Source organism: Rhipicephalus microplus, chromosome 6, assembly GCF_043290135.1.
Source record: "Rhipicephalus microplus isolate Deutch F79 chromosome 6, USDA_Rmic, whole genome shotgun sequence".
Taxonomy (NCBI): Eukaryota; Metazoa; Arthropoda; class Arachnida; order Ixodida; family Ixodidae; genus Rhipicephalus; species Rhipicephalus microplus.
The window spans coordinates 86,782,403-86,804,491 of NC_134705.1; the positions used below are offsets into that span (position 1 = coordinate 86,782,403).

The 22,089-nt window shown below is 49.0% G+C and overlaps 1 protein-coding gene across 1 annotated transcript in view; it reads left to right on the top strand.

The window, feature by feature from the left end:
• LOC142765357 (uncharacterized) overlaps window positions 1–22,089 on the top strand; it is a 66,831-nt gene that overhangs the window by 37,531 nt on the left and 7,211 nt on the right. Inside the window, exon 6 of the mRNA XM_075866156.1 lies at window positions 19,272–19,448. Coding sequence (XP_075722271.1) covers window positions 19,272–19,448 — 177 coding nt within the window. The remainder of the gene's footprint in view (window positions 1–19,271; window positions 19,449–22,089) is intronic.

Genomic DNA, 22,089 nt, shown 5'->3' on the forward strand with positions numbered 1-22,089 from the left:
CTATATGCTAGCAGGCCGCTACATACAACCGATATATATAGTATGAGGCTTGGTTATGGTGTTTTTTTTTTTTTTTTTGCTCGCAGGATGATCACACAGTCAAAGTTCGCTGTTATGTTTCCCAGAGCTATTTCGCAGGGGGTTCAGCGCAGATAGGGGAAATTCTCGTTTCAAGCACGATAGGACAGCATTTCTCTCTCGGAGATTTGGAGCAATTAGAGCAGCCATTCTATTGATTTCCGGGGAGAAGCTCTACGTTCCGACCAGGGTGGACGCGCGAAGATTGGCTCCCGCTTTCAAGAATACTTTCCTGTGGAATCCACGAAGTTGTCGCCGTTTTTTCAGCCACATCGTGTGCCTAAGTTCTCAAGAAACCAGTAGATACCACATTTGTGCCGGTGAGTGGACTTTTAAACCATTTTTGGGACATTTTTACATGGCAACGCCACGGGAAGATTTAGGCTTAACCAAGGAAGCGATTGCCGCCGATGCGCCGGCCCGGCGCCAACGTGACTCAACGCTCTGCGCGTTCCAGGAGCTGCAATGAAGAATGGAATACCAACTAGATGGAGAGGACATCTCTCCAGAGGATTGCATGGAAGACATGGGTTGGAAGGAAGCCGTAGTGAGGCGCTCAAGGAATCAGCTAGCCGCAGTTAGCGTTCTCGCTGCCAAGGGCTCGACCAATACTGGCGTTGGGGAAGACGCTCGAGCCAGTCGTTGTAGGCATGGCACCAAGCACACTATCGTGCTAGCTTGACGTATGCCGCCACTACCCAAGGACTTTAGCAAAATTGTGCTACGACCACATGGAGATTAGATATCTTGAGAATTGGCGATGTATGGAGCCATGGCAGATGCGATAGTACTGGCGGCCAGCATCAAAGAGGAGGACATCATGCAGGACATCATCTGTTCCAACTTGTAGCAGAACATTATGATGGCAAGCACTCCGGACCAGGGCCGAGCTTCAAGATACCTCAAGGTCAAGCAAAGTGACATTGGAGGCAATGTTTTTGAGGTTAGCGCATATGCCACGGCACCCCATGATACTTGTAAAGGAGTGATTCGCGGGATTCCCGTAAGCGATACTCAGGACATTTTGACCCGAAAGATTGTGAACGCGAACAACCTGCTCGCACTGCAGGCCAAGAGAATCAAGGACACTGGGACAATCATCATAGCGTTCGAAGGACACGAATTGCCGAGATTCGTGAGACATGGTCCTTCACTTTTTCAGTGCTCTCTTTACTGCAATAAGTAGTAGTAGTAGAAAACTTTATTATGTACATAATCCAGACAGGCTAGCAAAACATCGACGTTGTTACGCCGGTCGAAAGCTGGGTGTGATGAGTGAAGAAAACGACAACGACGGAAGTGCGGGGCAAGGCGCGCGTAATGTGCGCGTGAGTGTCAGCGAATCAGCTGATGACCTGTGGTGGCCCATAGAGGTGGCGTGCCACGATTGGGCCACGGGCGACCATCACGTGGCAGTGGGCTTTGTGGCTGGGTACGAGCCGAAGCAGCGGCCGACGGGAGACAGCGGGCCGAAGCGTCGGACGCAGGCGATCCAGATTCCGGCCAGGGAACGCGGCCGTCCACGCTACTGCTGTCCAACTACCAGCTGGGGCGGCGTTGCCGGCACGAGTACTGCATCTCGGGGCGCGGCCTGGCCTGCTGTTCTCTTCCTTGCCGAGGGCATCGCGGATCTCGGCGAGGCGTCTCCACGGTGAGCCGTTCGACACAGCGATGAACGTGGCCTGGCTAATGGTCACGGTTGCGTCGAGCATCGCGTCTCGGCGCACGCTCTTCGATGGACGGGCTGGCTATGCCCCGCATGGAGCATCGCGTCTCCGATGCGTGTTGACTGCTCCGTGGCCGCACCCATGCCATCAAGCACCGGTGTCACCGGAGCGTCGCACTTCGGCAAGGAACGAGCGAGGTGTTCTGCCGGGCGAGGCGCGGGAGTGCGCACAGAGGAGCACGTAGCCGGGCGAGGTTCAGGGTGGCCGAGGATCCAGGTGCCAGGGGAGTTCTGGCTGAATCGAGGATCGTCGAGCGGTGCCGAGCCGTACCGAGCGACGCGCCAGACTCGGACGTGGGCCGCGAGCTCATGAGCTGCAGTGTGCACCCGAGGGTACCTGGCGGTGCCCTGGCCAAGAAGAAGGAACGTGCGGAAAAGAGAGCTCGAGGGTTGAGGCCACGAAGGCAGAGGAAGCGGTGCGCCGCTCGAGAGGACGACTTCCTGGCAGCGTTCCTGAGCCGGACGTGAGACCCGTACGTGTCGGCCAGGTCGAGCTTCGGTGTGTCTGTTCAAGGTCCAAGGCCGAGACCTGCCGAACGGCTCCTGCCTGGGTGCAGTGGCCGGGAGCAGGTTCGTGGGCGAGGCCTACCGGGTGTGGTCCTCGTGAGCCGTGGCCTGATCCTGGACCTCCGGAGTTGCGACCCTGACTGCTGGGTTGGCCGCGACGTCCGACTCAACGGCGCTGCACACGGTAGCATATCCGTGTGCCGTCAGCCGTTCCACCCATGCCATGAAATAAAAAAGTTCATGTTAATCCTTTCTTGTCTGCTATAAGCAAACATAGTGACGAACGTTCCTTAACCATTACACTGGGACATCGGTCTGACGTCTGTCCGAACCCAGCTGAAACCATCTGCAGAGGCTGCGAGATCAAGAACCCAGATAAGCTGCACCAGTGCAATCCAAGATGCAGGCTGTGCGATGGTCACCATCCCCTGGCAGATAAGGAGTGCAAGAACACGTTTATAGTGCCATACGTCGTCAGACGCAGACGTTGGGAAAGATCGCGAGCATCCGCAGAAGTCCGTGACGCATCAATGGCATCGAGTCGAGACATCAACGACAAGCTGCATGATAGAATTGCACAGCTAAAGCAAGAAAACGCGAGGCTTACAAAATCGAATGGGAGGCTATCAGCTGAGTTAAAGGAAATAAAAAATCTTCTCACTAAGCTAACCAGCGCGCAGTCTTCACAGCCAACGCCTCAGCCAGTTGATGTCCCTGTGGCTGAAAACGGGGGGGGGGGGGGGGGACTCGGGAACCACAAAAAAGAGGGCAGTCATGGCAGAACTCGTGGAAGCCAACCAAGCGACCATATCAGATATGAAAGAGCTCTTTGACACGTTCAGCAAGGTAGTAGTCAATCTTAGCGAACAGATGAGCAGGCTACAATCAATCGTGGCGGCACTGGAAGATCATATTGTTACACGACATCGGCAACGAAAGAGCATCATAGACGACGAAGACGATAAAAGCGACCGTGCTCGTGTTGTTGTTGCTGTTGTTCTTCCATCTTGGCTGCAGCTGCCTCTGACTCTCCCTGTATATTTTGTAAATATATTTATTTCATTCATTCTCTCACCCCCGTAACATTTGGTGGAGGTGCGGGTCTGCCTACTTTTCATCTATCGACTTGCGATCAGGATACTGGCAGATTTCTGTCGATCATCGAGACCGTGAGAAAACCGCATTCATCACACCGGATGAACTTTTCCAGTTCAAGGTTATGCCATTCGGAGTGTGTAATGCGCCAGCTACATTTGAAAGAATGATGGACTCTCTCCTGCGTGGATACAAATGGGCCACGTGCCTGTGCTATCTCGATGAGGTCATCGTATTTTCACCTACATTCGAAAGCCACCTTAGCCGCCTAACGGCTGTTCTTGAGGTTTTCTGGAAAGCAGGACTTCAGCTCAACTCTTCCAAATGTCGCTTTGGCCGTCGGGAAATCACTGTGCTCGGCCACCTTGTCAGTGCTCGAGGCGTGCAACCTGATCCTGACAAAATTCGAGTTGTCAAAGATTTTCTAATACCACGTTCTGCAAAAGATGTACGGAGTTTTATCGGCCTTTGTTCTTACTTTCGACGTTTCGTGAAGAATTTTGCTGACATTGCCCGACCACTTACGGAGCTACTGAAGAAAGACATGCCTTTTTATTCGGGTACTGACAAAGCAACTGCCTTCAGCACCCTCACAATATTACTTACTTCCCCACCCATCTTGGCCCATTTCGACCCGTCAGCCCATACTGAAGTTTGTACCGATGCCAGCGGACATGGAATTGGTGCTGTTCTCGCCCAGCGGCAACGAGGACAAGATCACGTCATTGCTTATGCCAGTCGCCTCCTTTCTCCTTCGGAGAGCAAGTTTTTTATTACAGAGCGTGAGTGCCTCGCGCTAGTCTGGGCAGTCGAAAAATTTCGACCATACTTGTTTGGCCGCACCTTTTCGGTAATTACAGATCACCATGCCTTGTGCTGGCTGTCGTCCCTTAAAGTTCCAACAGGACGACTTGGCCGTTGGGCCTTGAAACTACAAGAATACAGCTTCGACGTGGCATACAAATCTGGCCTAATGCACCAGGATGCCGACTGTCTATCCCGTCACCCTGTGGACCCACCTAACCTTTCAGCACATGATTCTGACCCTTATGTCTTCGCCATGTCGGCTTTTACCGACATACGCGAGGAACAGCTAAGCGATGTCCACTTTCGGTCTATGATGCAGAGTCTACGTTTGCCCCACGTAGACCCGTCGCTACACTTGTTCGTTCTACACGATGGCATTCTTTACCGACCTAACACCAGCGCCGAAGGACCAGAGCTACTACTCGTAGTTCCTGCGACACTCCGTTCCGCTGTACTTGAACAGCTTCCCGACGCCCCAACCGCGGGACATCTCGGGGTCACGCGCTTGTACGATTGCGTGCGGCGTAGATTCTTCTGGCCAGGCCTTTAGCGTTATGTGCGCCGATACGTTGCTGCATGCGAGTCCTGCCAGCGCTTCAAACATTCCACCTTGCCACCAGCTGGTCCGCTCCAACCAATAGACATACCATCCGTTCCCTTCTACCGCGTCGGTCTTGATCTCGTGGGACCATTTCCTACTTCTCTCACTGGAAACAAGTGGATAGCCGTAGCCACTGATTACGCCACAAGATACGCTATCACACGAGCGCTACCGACAAGCTGTGCCATTGACGTCGCGGACTTCTTGCTTCATGTCGTAATTCTTCACCATGGCGCTCCTCGACAGCTGCTGACTGATCGTGGTCGCTCATTTCTTTCAAAAGTAGTAAGTGACATCTTTCGCTCTTGTTCGACGCGTCACAAGCTCACAACGGCCTATCACCCACAAACAAACGGTCTTACCGAGCGCCTAAATCGAACATTGACAACAATGCTCTCCATGTACGTTTCCAAAGATCACCTTGACTGGGATAGTACTTTGCCTTATGTGACATTCGCGTACAATTCGTCACGCCACGACACCGCTGGCTTCTCCCCCTTCTATTTATTGTTCGGCCGCCATCCAGCGTTACCCTTCGAGACTCTTCTCCCATCAACTACGCAAACGGTTACAGAGTACTCCCGGGATGGCACTGCTCGGGCTTAAGTGGCCCGCCAAATCACACGGGAACGTCTTCTTGGCTCGCAGCTCTCTCAGAAGGCCCGCTACAATAGCCATCACAGAGTAGTTTCCTACTCTCCAGGTTCATTGGTCCTCCTCTGGACACCATGCCGCCACGTTGGCCTCTCTTCGAAGCTCCTGTCTCGCTACTCGGGGCCTTACAATGTTTTTCGCCGGCTTACCGATGTCACATACGAGATTGCTCCGTTGGACAGTCAGTCATCATCGTCCGCACCCGCTACTGACTTCGTCCACGTGGCCCGCCTCAAACCGTACATATTTGCATATGACCCTACTCTCCTTTAGGCGCCGAGACGGTGCTGCCAGCAGCGGGGGGTTTTATGTTACACGACATCGGCAACGAATAAATGTGCAAGTACCCCGGCTATTGAACATTGTTGAACATCATATAGATTTTCATGCACCCCGCTTTAAAAAAATTATAAAGAACTTTCTGTTACATTCCACGATAACTTATCAATAAAATATATCTGTCTAATTTTCTACGTGTACCGCATATACAGTTTGTGCTACAATTTGAAAGTTCACAATTTAATGCGTATAGGTATTGTAGCGATGCTGAGGCAGACAGGCTAAAAACAAGCAACTTTATTAGGGCGAACTTGTGCCCACAAGTCTAATGACTATGGTCGTCGAGTCCGAGTAGCCGAGAGGCACCGATTCAACTATCTTCTTCTTCCTCGTTGTTGGAGCGCACGAACGCGTGGCGCATGCCAGCCGGGTCTTGCTGGTGCTCTTGCCATGATGATTGCGGCGGGCTACTTGGACGTGGCCAACCTGTCGCGGCATTATCCCCCTCCTCAGGTGCATCGTCCCGATGCTTGAGAGAGTGAAATGATACATGCGCCCTCTCACTCGTTTTCCGACGATCTGTCATGATAGGGCTTCATGCGGACTACGTGTACCACTTCCGTGGTATTGCGGCGTCTTGAGCCCACGTGTCCAGCGGATCTGACTTCATAAGTGACGTCGCTGATTCGGTTGAGTACTTCATAAGGGCCGAAGTATCGACAAAGAAGCTTTTCAGAGAGTCCGCGGCGGCGCACTGGGATCCATATCCACACTTTGTCACCGGGATGATAGAGTTCGTCACTGCGTCGCTTGTTGTACCGACTAGAGTCGATGCGCTGTTGACGGCGTATTCGGTACCTTGCCATTTGTCGTGCTTCTTCGGCTCTTTGCAAGAAGTCATCTAAGTCAGGTGGATAGCTGTTTTCGTCCTGTAGTGGTAACATAGCATCCAGTGGGGGGGTCACTCTTCGGCCGAATACTAGTTCGAAAGGGGCAACGTGGGTTGTTTCTTGAACGGCCGTATTATATACGAATGTTACGTAGGGTAATATTTCATCCCACTGTTTATGCTCAACATCGACATACATTGATAGCATGTCGGTCAGAGTTCGGTTGAGGCTTTCGGTTAAGCCATTTGACTGAGGGTGATACGCCGTTGTTCTTCTGTGATCGGTATTTGTCATGCGCATGAGACATTGCATAAGGTCTGCAGTAAATGCGGTGCCCCGATACGTAATAACGACGACGGGCGCACCATGTCTGAGCACTATGTTGTTCACAAAGAACTTGGCGACTTCGGCAGCTGTCGCACTGTACAGAGAGTCAGTCTCAGCATAACGGGTCAGATAGTCTGTAGCTACGACAATCCATTTCTTGCCTGCACATGATGTCGGGAAAGGTCTTAGGAAGTCCATGCCGACTTGTTGGAATGGGGCATCCGGAGGTTCTATTGGATGGAGAAGGCCGGCTGGTTTTACGGCTGGAGTTTTGCGCCGTTGACATTGACGACAAGTTTTCACGTAGCGCTGCACTGATGCGAGCAACTTAGGCCAATAGTACTTCAGGCAAATCCTGGCGAATGTTCGGCTCACACCCATGTGGCCAGATGTTGGCTCGTCATGGCATGCATGCAGAATTTCCTGTCGCATGGCTGTGGGCACGACTAGCAGAAACGTTTCGCCATTAGGTTCAAAGTTCCTCCTGTAAAGGACACTTCCTCGAAGGCAGAACGTGGAGAGCCCTCTGGAGAATATGCGAGGAACTTGACCGTCGAGACCCTGCAGGTGTTGTATAAGCGCCAGCAAATCCGGGTCATCTCGTTGTTGTTGAGCAATTTCGGATGCGTCGACAACGCCTAGAAACGGGAAGTCTTCCTCTTCAGGTACACTTGGATCGACGGGAGAGCGTGACAGGCAGTCGGCATCACTGTGTTTCCTTCTAGATTTGTATACGACCATAATGTCATACTCCTGCAGCCTAAGGCTCCATCTGGCTAGTCGACCTGACGGATCCTTGAGATTTGCTAGCCAGCATAGAGCATGGTGGTCACTGACAGCTCTGAACGGTCTACCATAAAGGTAGGGTCGAAACCTATTTATTGCCCAGATGACTGCGAGGCACTCTTTTTCAGTAGCAGAGTAGTTTGCCTCAGCTTTTGATAGTTTGCGGCTGGAATAGGCTAACACTTTCTCTTGACCATTTTGCCACTGGACCAGGATGGCGCCGAGGCCGACATTGCTGGCATCGGTATGGACTTCAGTGTTGGCTGTCTCATCAAAATGGGCAAGTATTGGTGAACCCTGTAGCCGTTTTCTTAATTCATCAAAAGCTTTCTGTTGTTCGCTTTCCCATGTGAAGGGCACGTCGTCTTTCGTTAGTTTTGTAAGCGGTTCCGCAATCTTTGAGAAGTTTTCCACAAATCGCCTATAGTAGGCACATAAACCCAAAAATCGACGCACTGACTTTTTGTCTTTCGGTGTAGGGAACCTCTGAACAGCGGCTGTCTTTTCGGCATCAGGACGAACCCCGTCAGAACTAATGACATGTCCAAGGAATCTCAGCTCTTCGAAGCAGAAGTGGCATTTTTCGGGTTTGATTGTCAAGTTTGCTGACCGGATGGCTTGTAATACAGTGCGCAGTCACTCTAGGTGTTTGTCGAACGTTGCAGAGAATACCACCACGTCATCCAAATACACTAGGCATGACTGCAATTTCAATCCCGCGAGGACAGTGTCCATCATTCGCTGGAACGTCGCTGGCGCGGAACAGAGGCCGAATGGAAGCACTTTGAATTCGTAGAGGCCATCTGGTGTTACGAATGCCGTTTTTTCACGGTCCCACTCGTCTACCTCTATTTGCCAATATCCGCTTTTCAGATCCAAGGAGGACAAAACCTTTGCGGATCGCAGCCGATCTAGTGTATCGTCAATACGTAGCAAGGGGTAGACATCTCGTTTAGTTACACTGTTGAGGTTTCGGTAGTCGACACAGAATCTAAGCGTATTGTCTTTCTTTTTAACGAGCACTACGGGGGACGCCCACGGACTATTCGAAGGCTGGATGACATCATCCGAAAGCATCTCCTTCACTTGCTTCTTGATAATTTCCCGTTCTTTCTGTGACACTCGATATGGATGCTGGCATATAGGCCTCGTGCCGTCTTGCGTTATAATTCTGTGTTTCGTGATTGACGTGCGCTGGACCTTCGAGGTACTTGAAAAGCAATCAGAGAATTCTTTCACCAAGGCGTAAATCTGCTTCTTTTGACTGTCCGGAAGGCTCTGATAGACGGTCACGGATGTGTCGATGTTGCAGGCCACTGGTCGAGTGGTTGATGTCGTTGAGCTGCATAGTTCAGTCGCCATACAGAAGTCGTGTAAGTAGGCAATAGCCGTGCCTTGAGCGATGTGTTGAAGTTCATTGGAGAAATTTGTGAGTAGGACATCTGCCCGGCCTTTTGTCAAGTGAACAAGACCCCTAGCTACGCAGACACCTTTGTTCAAAAACAGCCCTACATTTGTATCCGCAATGCCTTCGCGGTTGTAAAATGCGTCATTCTCTATGAGCACCATTATAGTGCAGCGTGGCGGCACAGTTACGTCATCATGAACAACGCGTAGAGCAGTCAGGCGTCGCTCCTCAGATTCCTCTACACGTATAGCTCGTTCAGTCGAAAACGACACGCTGGACCTACGCAGGTTAATTATGGCGCCAATAGCTCGCAAAAAATTCATTCCTATAATGAGGTCTCTTGAACAATCTGGTAGCACAATGAAATCGGCAACGTAAATAAAGCCCCGTATTTCAAGTCTTGCGGTGCATCTGCCAAGGGGCGTAATAATGTGACCACCTGCCGTGCGTATCTGCGATCCACTCCACTGTGTCACAACTTTGTTTAACTTCTTCACCATCTTGTGACTTATCACTGAATAATCAGCACCGGTGTCGACTAAGGCATTCAGCTCCCATCCTTCCATTCTCAACCGCAAATCTGAAGTAACGCTTTCGTGGCTGCACCCATTTACCGGAAATACACCATCGTCCACCTCAAGCCATATTGTAGGATCTTCGTAATTGATGTTATCAGCGGCTTCACCTCCACAGGTCGCTTGCTTCAGTTTTCCGGGAGTAGACTTGGAGAGCGATGACCAGGCTGCCTTGAAGGTGCACGTGGGCTGGATGACCGGTAGCGCATAGGCGATGGTGACCGTGACCGACGTTGGTTTAGAGGTGGCGAGTTCTGGCGCGTGGACAAGTACTCCTCAATCTCTGCTGGTCGTTCGCCGTTTCAGGGGCACGGTGCATACGACGGGAAGCCTCTTAATCCGGCCTGTCGGTAAGGGCAGAATCTGTACAAATGACCCGCTTCGCCACAATGGAAACAAAGAGGCCTGCGCTCGTGATCACGCCAGACGTCACTTTTCCTGGGCCTAGGCTCCACATAGCGATGCGTGCTACGTGCTCCTGGGGGCAGATAGGTAGCCGTTGGTTCCCGTGGACGAGGTGCGCTGCGTGCTGTAGATGGGAGAGGAGTCGCCGTCATCGCAACTGCTGCATTGTTGTGTACTGTGGGTTGTCGGAGAACTTCAGAGTACGTTCGGATAGGTCGAACCGGCTGCAGTTCACGCTCTGGTTCTCGTATTACCTGCCTCAGTTCGTCACGAACAACGTCTGTAACAGATAGTGCAGTTGGAGTCTGGGGCATTTGCAGTCTGCTCAGTTCTTCCCTAATGACTGATCTAATGAGCTCTCCCAGGGCTTCAACGTCGTTTCGCACGCCTCCAGAGAATACCTGTGCAGATGCGCAGTTAAGATTCCGGTTGTACTGCCGAGCGCGTTGTTCTAGTGTTTTTTCGATGGCCGTCGCTTCCGAATAAAACTCAGCAACAGTGCTTGGAGGGTTGCGGACGAGAACGGCGAACAGCTCTTGCTTCACTCCGCGCATTAGATGGCGCACCTTCTTATCCTCAGCCATGTTATAATCCGCACGCTTGAACAGACGGACCATGTCCTCAATGTACATGGCAGCACTCTCGTTTGTGAGCTGGTTCCTGGATTGAAGAGCAGCTTCCGCTTTTTCTTTTCGGTCCATGTTCGCGAACGTAGCCACCGCTTGTCGTCGAAATACCTCCCAGGTAGACAACGAGGTTTCATGGTTCTCAAACCATGTCTTTGCGAAGTCTTCCAGGGTGAAGTATACGCGACGGAGCTTCTCTCTTTCGTCCCATCCATTCAAGCTCGCCATCTCTCGAACAGGTCCAGCAAATCTTCAACATCCTCGTACGAGTCGCCGTGGAATACTGGCGGCTGGTGCGGTTGGCTAATGAACACTTGTGCCGGTGTTACCTGTAGTCATAGTGGTGGCATCCATAGTTTGAATTCACCTTGGTGTGAAGTGAAGAGGACCGAACTCAGGTGAGTCACCTCGAAGACGGCTACTTGCCCTCTGGTGTACAGGAGTCACTTCCACGGGGTTGATACGCTGGTCGTCGGGGCTACGCTGTCTTGAGCTCGCGGTGCTTCGATTCATACCCAGTACCTCCACCAGAAATGTAGCGATGCTGAAGCAGACAGGCTAAAAACAAGCAACTTTATTAGGGCGAACTTGTGCCCACAAGTCTAATGACTATGGTCGTCGAGTCCGAGTAGCCGAGAGGCACCGATTCAACTATCTTCTTCTTCCTCGTTGTTGGAGCGCACGAACGCGTGGCGCATGCCAGCCGGGTCTTGCTGGTGCTCTTGCCATGATGATTGCGGCGGGCTACTTGGACGTGGCCAACCTGTCGCGGCATTATATAATCTTGGAGTGTCTGTATGATATGTTTGTTTTCATGAAGAGTTTTCATGTATGATGTCTATCTGTAATGCTTTATTTGCAGTGACAATTATGTACATGCGTGTTTTGATTTTTCTGGTTGCTCTATTGTTTGTATACTTGCATCGCATGCAAACGTCTACACGCATGCCGAATGCGCATGGGAGTAGGAGCCTCTGTCAGGCAATATGGCCTTTAGCTCTTACTCCTCTTTCTGTATCAGAAAGAAATAAACTTCAATTCAATTCAATTAAAAGGGCATCATAGACGACGAAGACGATGAAATCGACCGTGCTCGTGTTGTTGTTGCTGCTGTTCTTCCATCTTGGCTACAGCTGCCTCTGTCTCTCCCTGTATCTTTTGTAAATATATTAATTTCATTCATTCTCTCACCCCCGTAACATTATCTCTGCGCATTACAAAGGTCCAAGCTTATCTGCACAAGACAGCAGTGCCTCCTCATGCATCAAAGTCACCTCTTCAGCCACCAATATTAGTGATACCAAACCTGTCAACAGCTGCAGCATCAGGCTCTGGCGGCCCATGTAATAACCATGATGACAGTGCTACGTGAAGCATTCCGTATCTGGCAATGGAACTGCAGAGGTTACCTTAGAATGAAGGCAACGCACCCTACAGCAGTATATCAGGAGCAGCCAAGAAAAGCCTCATATAATAATATTGCAAGAAACCCTTTCACCGCAAATAACGCTGCCTGGATTCCGGCCTGTAATAGGGGATACTGAAGGAAGGGCAGTCTGCACCTTCGTATGCAACAAACTAACGCACGTAACCCAAGACCTCAAGATACAAGCAGGCCGGTTGGAACACGTCATGGTAGAAATCTTACCGGGTACCAGCAACCGTCAGAGCAACTTTATTCTTAACATATATAGCAGATCAGAGGAACAAAAGCAAGGGTTTAAGACGGTTCCAAAGAAAGCTGTTACTATCGCCGGGGAATGTCCACTCGTCATAGCAGGTGATTTGCACGCCCCTCATCATACATGGGTTTACAAGTACAACACTGGAAAAGGAAATCGTTTTCGACAAAATACCAGCGAACTTGATCTCACCCTAATCATGAACCTTAGTCTACCAACAAGGCTTGGTACATCCTGCTCCAGGATTCCATCCCAGATCTTACATTTGTAAGGAACATCAAAAAGGCCCAGTGGAAGACCTTTGCTGTAGACCTCGGGAGTGACCACTGCATTCTTGCCACCACCTTCTTCGCGGAACGTAAGAAGCAGAGAGAATTTCACATCACAGACTGGGATAAGTTCAGGAAGTTAAGGGTGGAAAGGGAATAAGATGTCCACAGACCAGGCTCCAGGCTTGGAGCAGTGGGTCAAACAGATTAAAGAGGACATCAAATCCGTCTGCTAGACTATTACCACAGATTTTCCGGTTGAAAGATTGGATAGCCGGTTCGCTCATCTTCTTGAGGCAAAGCAAGCATTATTGAATCGTTGGAAGGGTCAGCGCCTGAACCGAAGACTGGGGAAGAAGATAGCCGGGGTAAACAGATCAGTCGAGGAACACTATTGTGCACTATCTAGGCAGCAATGAAACGAAATCTGCAACTCCGTCGATGATCAGATGCGCAATGGCAAAACATGGAATATGTTAAAACATCTCCTCAATAAAAACACCACGAAAACAAATCAAAAGCATGTGATCACTCGAAGTTTGAATAAAGAGATGGGCTTCTCTATAGAACAGCAAGTCGTGCAGCAGCTCGTGCTTAAGTACCTCCCAATCAAAAAAGGATTGGCACCACCAAGTAAACAGTGCCAGGGCACGCCTAATCCAGGTCTTGAAGGTGACTTTAACATCGAGGAGATCCGAAGAGCCTTGCATGATCTCAATGGCAGATCGGCCCCTGGCCCGGAAGGTATATCAAACAAGGCCCTTCGTAACCTTGATAACAATTCAATCGAGACCCTGAAGGATATGATTGATGCATCATGGAGAGAGAAGGCAGGGTGCCAGAGCAGTGGAAGCTAGCCGACACGTTCCTTATTCCAAAGTCAGGAAAGCTCCCTAACTTGGACAACATGAGGCCAATATCCTTGACATCATGTATCGGCAAGGTTGCAGAACATGCCGTACTGCACAGAATAAGCAAGTACTTGGAAGATGACACCTATACACACAATATGGTTGTATTCAGGACAGCTATCCACACAAGACACAATGAAGCTTATCAAACACCAGGTCATTGACAACGAAACCGGAGACACAAGAGCCATTCTGTGCCTAGATCTAGAAAAAGCGTTTGACAACATCTACCACTCATTCATATTCGCCGCAATTTCCAAGCTTGGTTTGGGGAAAGCCTTATCTGACTACGTGTGGTCCTTTCTTACAGATCACAAAGCCGTGATGAGGATTGCAGATATCGAGACCACAGCAATCGAACTAGAAGCAAGGGGCACACCGCAAGGGGCAGTGATTTCACAAATGCTGTTCAACATTGCCATGGTTGGGCTGTCAAAGAAATTATCGAGTATCGAAGGATTGAAGCACGGAATCTACGCAGATTACATTACTATATGATGCACCGGGGGAAGTGAGAGGCAGATTTAGAGCGTCCTACAAGATGCGATTGACATCGTAGAAGAGTACTTTCGTCCTTCTGGGCTTAATTGCTCCTCGAGCAAGTCAGAACTTTTACTTTATCGGACTACACGCCGGGAACCGAAGCCCAGGCAATGGAAGCCGTTAAATCAGATAGGCATCCACCTTCGTACAAATAAAGGGGATGCTAGCCAGAGGGTCGACTCCATCAAAGTCCTGGGACTGCTGATAGAGTCTACCGGCGCTAACAGCAAATCTATAGCCAAGTTAGCTTGGAAAACAGACAGTGCGGTGCACCTCATGTGCAGAGTGGCCAACAAAAGAAATGGGATCAAGGGAGACAAGCTCATCAGGTTTATGCATGCGTTTGTTGTAAGCCACTTCACGTACGAGGCAGCAATGCACAACTGGTCTAGAGCAGAGTCCGAGACACTGAATGTGCTCCTCACGAAAGTTATCAAGAAGTTCCTGGGCCTACCCATACATACCAGCACTGAGCGTCAACTTTAGCTTGGCATTCACAACACGCTCGAAGAAATAGCAGAAGCTCAAGAGAGAGCACAGTTTGCAAGGTTATCTACAACAAGGTCGGGGAGAATGATCCTGCAGGAACTGAGACAACACCCAATGACGATTAGACTCAAGTACAATGATATCCCCGACCACATCAGGGAGAATATCACGGTATCTCCTATACCACGAAACATGCATCCAGAACACAACATTGGAAGAAGAGTAGTGAGATCCATAACTATACTTCATCATCATCATCATCATCAGACTAACTACGTCCACTGCAGGACAAAGGCCCCTCCCATGTTCCGCCAGTTAACCTGGTCCTGTGCTTACTGCTTCCAATTTATACCCGCAAACTTCTTAATCTCATCTGCCCAGCTAACCTTCTGTGTCCCCCTAACTCGCTTGGCTTCTCTGGGAATCCAGGCAGTTACCCTTAATGACCAGCGGCTATCCTGTCTACGCGCTACATGCCCGGTCCATGTCCACTTCCTCTTCTTGATTTCAGCTATGATATCCTTAACACCCGTTTGTTCCCTAATCCACTCTGCTCTCTTCTTGTCTCTTAAGGTTGAACACGCTCTGAAAAACGGAGGAAACATCAAAGCAGTGAATAGGAAACTTGGGATAGGCGAAAATCGGATGTATGCACTAAGGGACAAAGAAGGCAAAATAACTACTAATACGGATAGGATAGTTGAAATAGCGGAAGAGTTTTACAAATATCTGTACAGTAGCCGGGACAACCACAACTTTAATACTATAATAACTAGCAGTAACCCAGATGACACCCCAGCAGTAATGATAGAAGAAGTCAGAAAAGCTTTGGAGAGCATGCAAAGAGGCAAAGCTGCTGGTGAGGATCAGGTAACATCAGATCTGTTGAAAGATGGAGGACAGATTGTGTTAGAAAAACTAGCCACCCTGTTTACGAGATGTCTCCTGACGGGAAGAGTACCAGAGTCTTAAAAGAACGATAACATTATCTTAATACATAACAAAGGTGATGACAAGGACTTGAAGAATTACAGGCCGATCAGCTTGCTCTCTCTAGTATACAAGCCATTTACAAAGGTAATTGCTAACAGAGTAAAGAAAACAATGAAATTCAATCAACCAAAAGAACAAGCAGGATTTCGAACAGGCTACTCAACAATAAACCACATTCATACTATCAATCAGGTAATAGAGAAATGCTCAGAATATAACCAACCACTATACATAGCCTTCATAGATTACGAGAAGGCGTTTGATTCAGTAGAAATATCAGCCGTCATGCAGACACTGCGGAATCAGCGCCTCGACGAATATATAAACATCCTGGAAGAAATCTACAGAGGATCAACTGCTACCATAGTGCTTCATAAAGAAAGCAACAGATGACCAATCAAGAAGGGTGTAAGGCCGGGGGACACAATCTCCCCAATGCTATTTACCGCGTGCTTACAGGAGGTTTTCAGTAACTAGAAGAATAAGAATGGGGTGGAGCACATTTGGCGAACACTCTCAAATCATGACAAGTATATTGACACTATCCCTCAAGAGGAAGGTATATAACAGCTGTATCTTGCCGGTACAGCTGTCTTGCCGGTACGGAGCAGAAACCTGGAGACTTACAAAGAGGTTTCAGCTTAAATTGAGGACGACGCAGCGAGCAATGGAAAGAAAAATGGTAGGACTATACTTCTTCAAGTCCCAAACAAGGAACGGGGGGTCGTATTTCTTGACGCGCCTTCCTACGCCAATGAGAAAGAAATTGTGGCAGTGGTGCTCGATGGGGCTCACCATGTCGTCAACTCAGCGAGGGTCAGGACGAAATACCCAATCATTGGGGAACAGGTGGCCATCGCCTTACAACTCAAGATGGATAACATTGGAGTCGTCTACAGCGATTCTATGGCAGCACTACGGGCCTTCGCATAGGGGATTGTCTCAGAACAAACGCTGAGAATACTACATGGCAAGGACATGACGCATCATCTTCTGAGTTGGTTCCCAGCTCACCTTGGACAAATCAGCGACTTCCCTTCGAACCGTGCCTCCCCGGGCATGGGTTCCACCGGTGAAAGGGATAACCGTCAAATTTTTAGAACATATAACGAGCTCACTAAACATTTCTACTTGTCTAGAAGGATTTCCCTCCAGCTCACAAAAATCTAACTCGGCCCCAAGCACTTACATTAAGGCTTTTGCAAACGCGGATGTACCTACTTTGAAGATGTTACACATCGTGTACCCTGACCTATACCCAAGTAATATTTGCCCTCATTGTGGGGAAAAAGCTTCATCAGAACATGTGCCCTGGCAGCGTAACAAAATCGCTCATTTATCGAACATCACCTTTGCCAGGTGGGAGGCGGCAATCTGCAGGTCGTCCTTGGCAGATCAGCTCTGGGCTGTCCACCAAGTCCGCGAGGCGGCTGAGGAGTTCGGCATCTCAGTCTCCACGTGGGAGCGGCCCGCAACACAGTGATCTGTGTTTCGGAGAACCAAATAAAAGTTTATCCAATCCAATCCATCGGTCACATCGGCAAGACCTTGTACAGGCGGGACGCCGACAAGTTGCGTCAAAATCTTGCAGGGATTCCTTACGCCTGTTTGTACGGTGATCTCGGCGTCCAAGTATCTCACGGTAGACTGTTTCCAGTGGGCGCGCTAAAGCTCGAGCGCGCTCTCTAACCGGCGGAGTGTGCCGGTGCAGAGCGGAAAGCAACGTCCGGTGCACGACTACGCCGTACGCACTCAATCTTCGAACCCTGCGTATAGAGTGACCTCGCTGAGACGGTGCACGAGAACTGGCGCCTGCTACGGCTTCTGGAAGATCGAATTACGCGCTTCCGACGCTATCTTCCGATGAAGTGAGTTCTCCTCCTCCTTCCCTCCTTCCTACCACGAAAGCAACATCGCCATGTGACGCTTTCTTGCCCCCGAAAGCATCCAGTTGGTGCAAATCGCTGTCGAGTTAAGTTTTGAACGTGTCGCATTAGACCGTGTTTCTCGGAATTCGGAGTGCGGTAACTTAATGCGCCCGTTGATAATGTGATTCGTGCGCGGTTCTCGTTGCAGACCGGTTCTGGTTGCCCGGTTCTGGTTTGCTCTGTGAGAGGAGAGCGCTGCATTTCATCGGTTGGGGAGGTTCGGGCCCTGCCGAGGCGGATGCATTTTCGGTGGAGGCGAAAAATGCCCGAGGCGCCCGTGTAATTAAGATTTAGGAGCATATTAAAGAACTCTATGTGATCGAAATTGCCGGAGCAATCGACTCTGACGTTCCTCATAATAAAAATGGTGATTTGGGGGACTTTAAGCCCAAAGAAACATTTTCTTCGGTTAGGAGTGGCCCATATTTTCTGAACATTTCTATTGGTACTGCCTACTTTGCAGTGAGCCTGTTTTCGAGGGGCGCCACTTTCTAATGCGCGCAAGTCTATGCACGGGTAAATTTTGAGATCTCAAGGGCTTTCTTTTTCAGCGGAAAAAAAATGATCACGGAATTGATTAGTGCGCTCTTGAAAACGCGCCGCACTTTGATGTCATTTGCACAAGACGACACAGTATGCCTTATTGACATTTCGATGATTATGTGAGTGCTTGACGACTTACAGATGTAATTATGTATAATTAATTCAACCTCGTTAACGCAAGAAAAAGTGTGATGTGTATGTACTCCAGTCTACTGGCAAAAAATATGTAGTAGGTTTGCTTAGTGTATAACACTGTTTCTCAATTTAAGAACCATGCTGCGTTAAACATGGGACACCCTGCATAGCGTTGGAAATCGTCGTACAGCGTATACCGTTGGATATCGTTGACTAGTTTCACGATATGTCAGTCAAAGGGTCACTGAAAGATTTCTTACACTTGTAAATTAATTCTTACACAAGTAAACTACTCTTACTCAATTCCAAGATCGCCATGCTTCGCGGTAGAAGACGCAAAAAAAAAGAGGGTGGTGGCTTCACCCTGAAATTCTCGCACCAAACGCCATGAGGTCATATGCTTTGACAGCGTCTACTAAGCCGTACGTAGTTCGTGATTAGCAAGTATATGTGACGCACATTGTCCTCTGATGGAGACATTGGTTTAGCAATTTCATGAACAATGGAGTGTACAAAAGCAGGGGAATTATTGTAACGACGGCAGCATCATTGCAGCTGTTTAAGGCTATCGCATTATTATCTTAAATTTGACGTTTAGGCTCAGTTGAGGAGCCGAAACTTCAAAAATAATTTTTTTTCCGCCTCAGTCAGTGTCTTTCCAGGTTTGCACAAGTGTTCCACCCCGAACTGACGAAATCTCGCCAGACACTCGACTTCGACACAGAAAATATGATCTCAAGGAGCATGTTATAAAAGATACACCTATTGTAACAGGACCCAGGCAACGAATAGGCAGGACAAGTTTCGTCTTTGGAGCGATACGTCTTCCTCAGCTGCTAAGTGCATGTACACCTGTCAAACATAACCGTACATCTAATAAGATGACAAACAACCAAGACCAAGAAAGTCAAGTGATTTCCTGTATAAGTGCAAAGGGGCCTTTCTAAAACACTTATCGCTCTCATATATTGTGATGTACAAGGCTTCGACGATGCACGTACTTTCTCCTCGCAGAAAACCCACGCGGCCCTGATCTCGGCGAACACCATGTACAACAAGAACGGCACCAGACTGGGGCTCTCGTTCGAGATGGGCACTTTGTACTACAAGCTGAACGAGACCACCGACTCCCTCGAGAACAGGCCGTACCATCCGTGCGAGAGGTTCTACCTCACCAGCATAGACGTCGTGGTCAGCATACGCCTTCTCTCCTTTTCTCTCGCGTTGCTCTAGTGTTTGTAGCGTACGACAGTGACTGTTAGGTGAAAAGAGCAAGACGAAACAAAGGGCAACTCAAGATGCGTTCATCCTTTCACCCTGCGTGCACTAGCTTATAATGATCAACCAACTGACGAACGAGTACGTGTGTCCTTTTATGGGCAGAGCGCTTTAGTGGCCCGTCCTAATTGTCATTCATTTATTTCATGTGCCATGAACACGCTCGCAGTAAAGAGCCGAATAAAGGCCATATCACAACTATTAGTTATAAAATCTGGGTTAAAATGAACAAAAAAGTCTGAAATATTGTAATTAACAGAAGTAGCCAATCAGTAATCGCTTATAAACTTCAACTCACTTTAACGTTTCGGAAACTCAGCGCTGACGCAAGCGGGCTCCGAGAGAGAGCACCGCCATCTAGTCTAGCCTAGAGTAACTGTATATGCTCCCTAAGCAAAGGTAGAATATACACTTACTCTAGTCGAGACAAAAACCCTTACACGTTGGAAAGTAGCGACACTCCTTCACCTGCGCCGTCTCACTCTCGCCACGCTGTAGACCTCCTATTATTTTACCCCTTCTTTCGCGAAGCCGGCCCATATGCGCAGCGCTGAATGGCTAGAACGCGCGCTGCCAGCTGGTCAAGTGACCCGGAAGTCACTTGAAACGCGCACAAACATCCCGCGCTTTTCATTCGCCGCGCACGCCATGAAGGCCTCGAGGCTCCCCGCTCCGAACGTGCTTTAGAGATGAATCCCGAGCTTTGTTCTTCGAGGCGACGCCTGGCTGCTGCGCGTGTCGCTACAGCAGCACATCGGAGAAAGGAGTAAAATTATTCTATATTCCTCAAGGCGAAAAAAAAAAATGCCGTGCGCCGGAAGCAGTGGATTCAAGACATCGGGAGGAAGAACTTCGCGTCTTTCAAGCACGTCGTTTTTGGGGGAGGTAATTATTGTCAATTCCCCGATATATATCTCGATATCTGGATAAAGTTGTATGAAGATTATAATATCCCTTGCATAACCGTAGTGTCCGTGGAGTTCAACAAGAAGCACATCTAAATTGGGACATAGCTTTTTTCAAGCGAGTCACTATGCTATATATATATGTGTGTGCGGGTTTTCTTTGTGCCCTGGCAAAGCTTTGGTGTGCAAAGTAAGGTATTAGGCTAGTAGGTTTTTTGTGACTGAAAGTTGCGCGGCGTGATTTCGCTCGTGCATCAATTTCTAAAGTATGCACTTTGTAAGCTAATGCGTTTAATTCCTAACTTGTAATTCCTAACTTGAGCGTAGCATGCAGTCAAGTTTTACCTGACACGCGTGTCATGATTATCATGTTTGCACCAGTCACATGCCTTCGTCGTCCATTCACGTCCCGTAATACCAAAATTGGTATATGTGAAACTATAGCGAAACGGTGGCAAGTGCATCATGAAGGGCCCAATATATTCTGACGTAATGTTGACGTGCGCGCACGCTGGGCGCAGCGACGCTATACGCTAGCAAAACACGAGCACCGGCGCGACCCAGTGGCAACCGGCGCAAAACGTGTCATGCTGCGTTTCGCGGTGACAACGTTACCCAGAGAGCACCGCATCTGCCTCTCTTCGTGACGCATGCACGCCGGGCGCGCTCAAACGCGCATGCGTCAAAGCAACGCAGAGGAGATCTGCGCCTGGCATGGCATCGCCGGCGTGACGCGACAAAACTAACGTTGGTGCACATGCGCCGGACCACGTTGAAGTGCATTGGCGCCTTTAGGGTGGCATGTAGTCACGTTCTTAGAGGGCACGCATCTCATGATTATCGTGTTTGCACCAGTCACACACAATCATCCATTCACGTGACGTAATACCAAATTTTGCATAGGTGAAGCTAGCGAAACGGCCGCCAGCGCATCATGAGTGTGGCATGTAGTCATGCTACATGACACGCATATCATGATTATCATCGTTCGATGTGTCATTTGCTTATGTCGTCTGTTCGCGCCATGTAATGCGGAATTTGGTACATGTGAAGCTAGCGAAATTGCCGCGAGCGCACGATGAGCGTAGCATGTAGTCATGTTGCTACATGACATGCATCTCATGATCATCATGTTTGCACCAGTCACATGCCTCTGTCATCCATTCACGTACTGTAATATTAAATTTGTTATATGTGACGCTCGTGAAATGGCCGCAAGCGCATCATGAGTGTGGAACGTAGTCATGTTGTTACATGACATGCATGTCATTATTTTCATGTTAGGGTCTGTCGCTTGTGTTAGCCATGCTATTATGTCATGCCATGCCAGTTTTGCAACATGCCATGTTAACGAAACAACCACAAGAGCTGCAGGACCATGAAATTTAAATCATGACATTCATGACATGCGTATCATGATTTTCATGTTATGACTCACCATATATGTTCTTCATAGAGTCATGTTATGCCATACCAAGTTTGGTATCGATACCATTATCGAAACGGCTAGGAGAGCTAAAAGTCGTAGGCGGCTAGATAGATAGATAGATAGATAGATAGATAGATAGATAGATAGATAGATAGATAGATAGATAGATAGATAGATAGATAGATAGATAGATAGATAGATAGATAGATAGATAGATAGA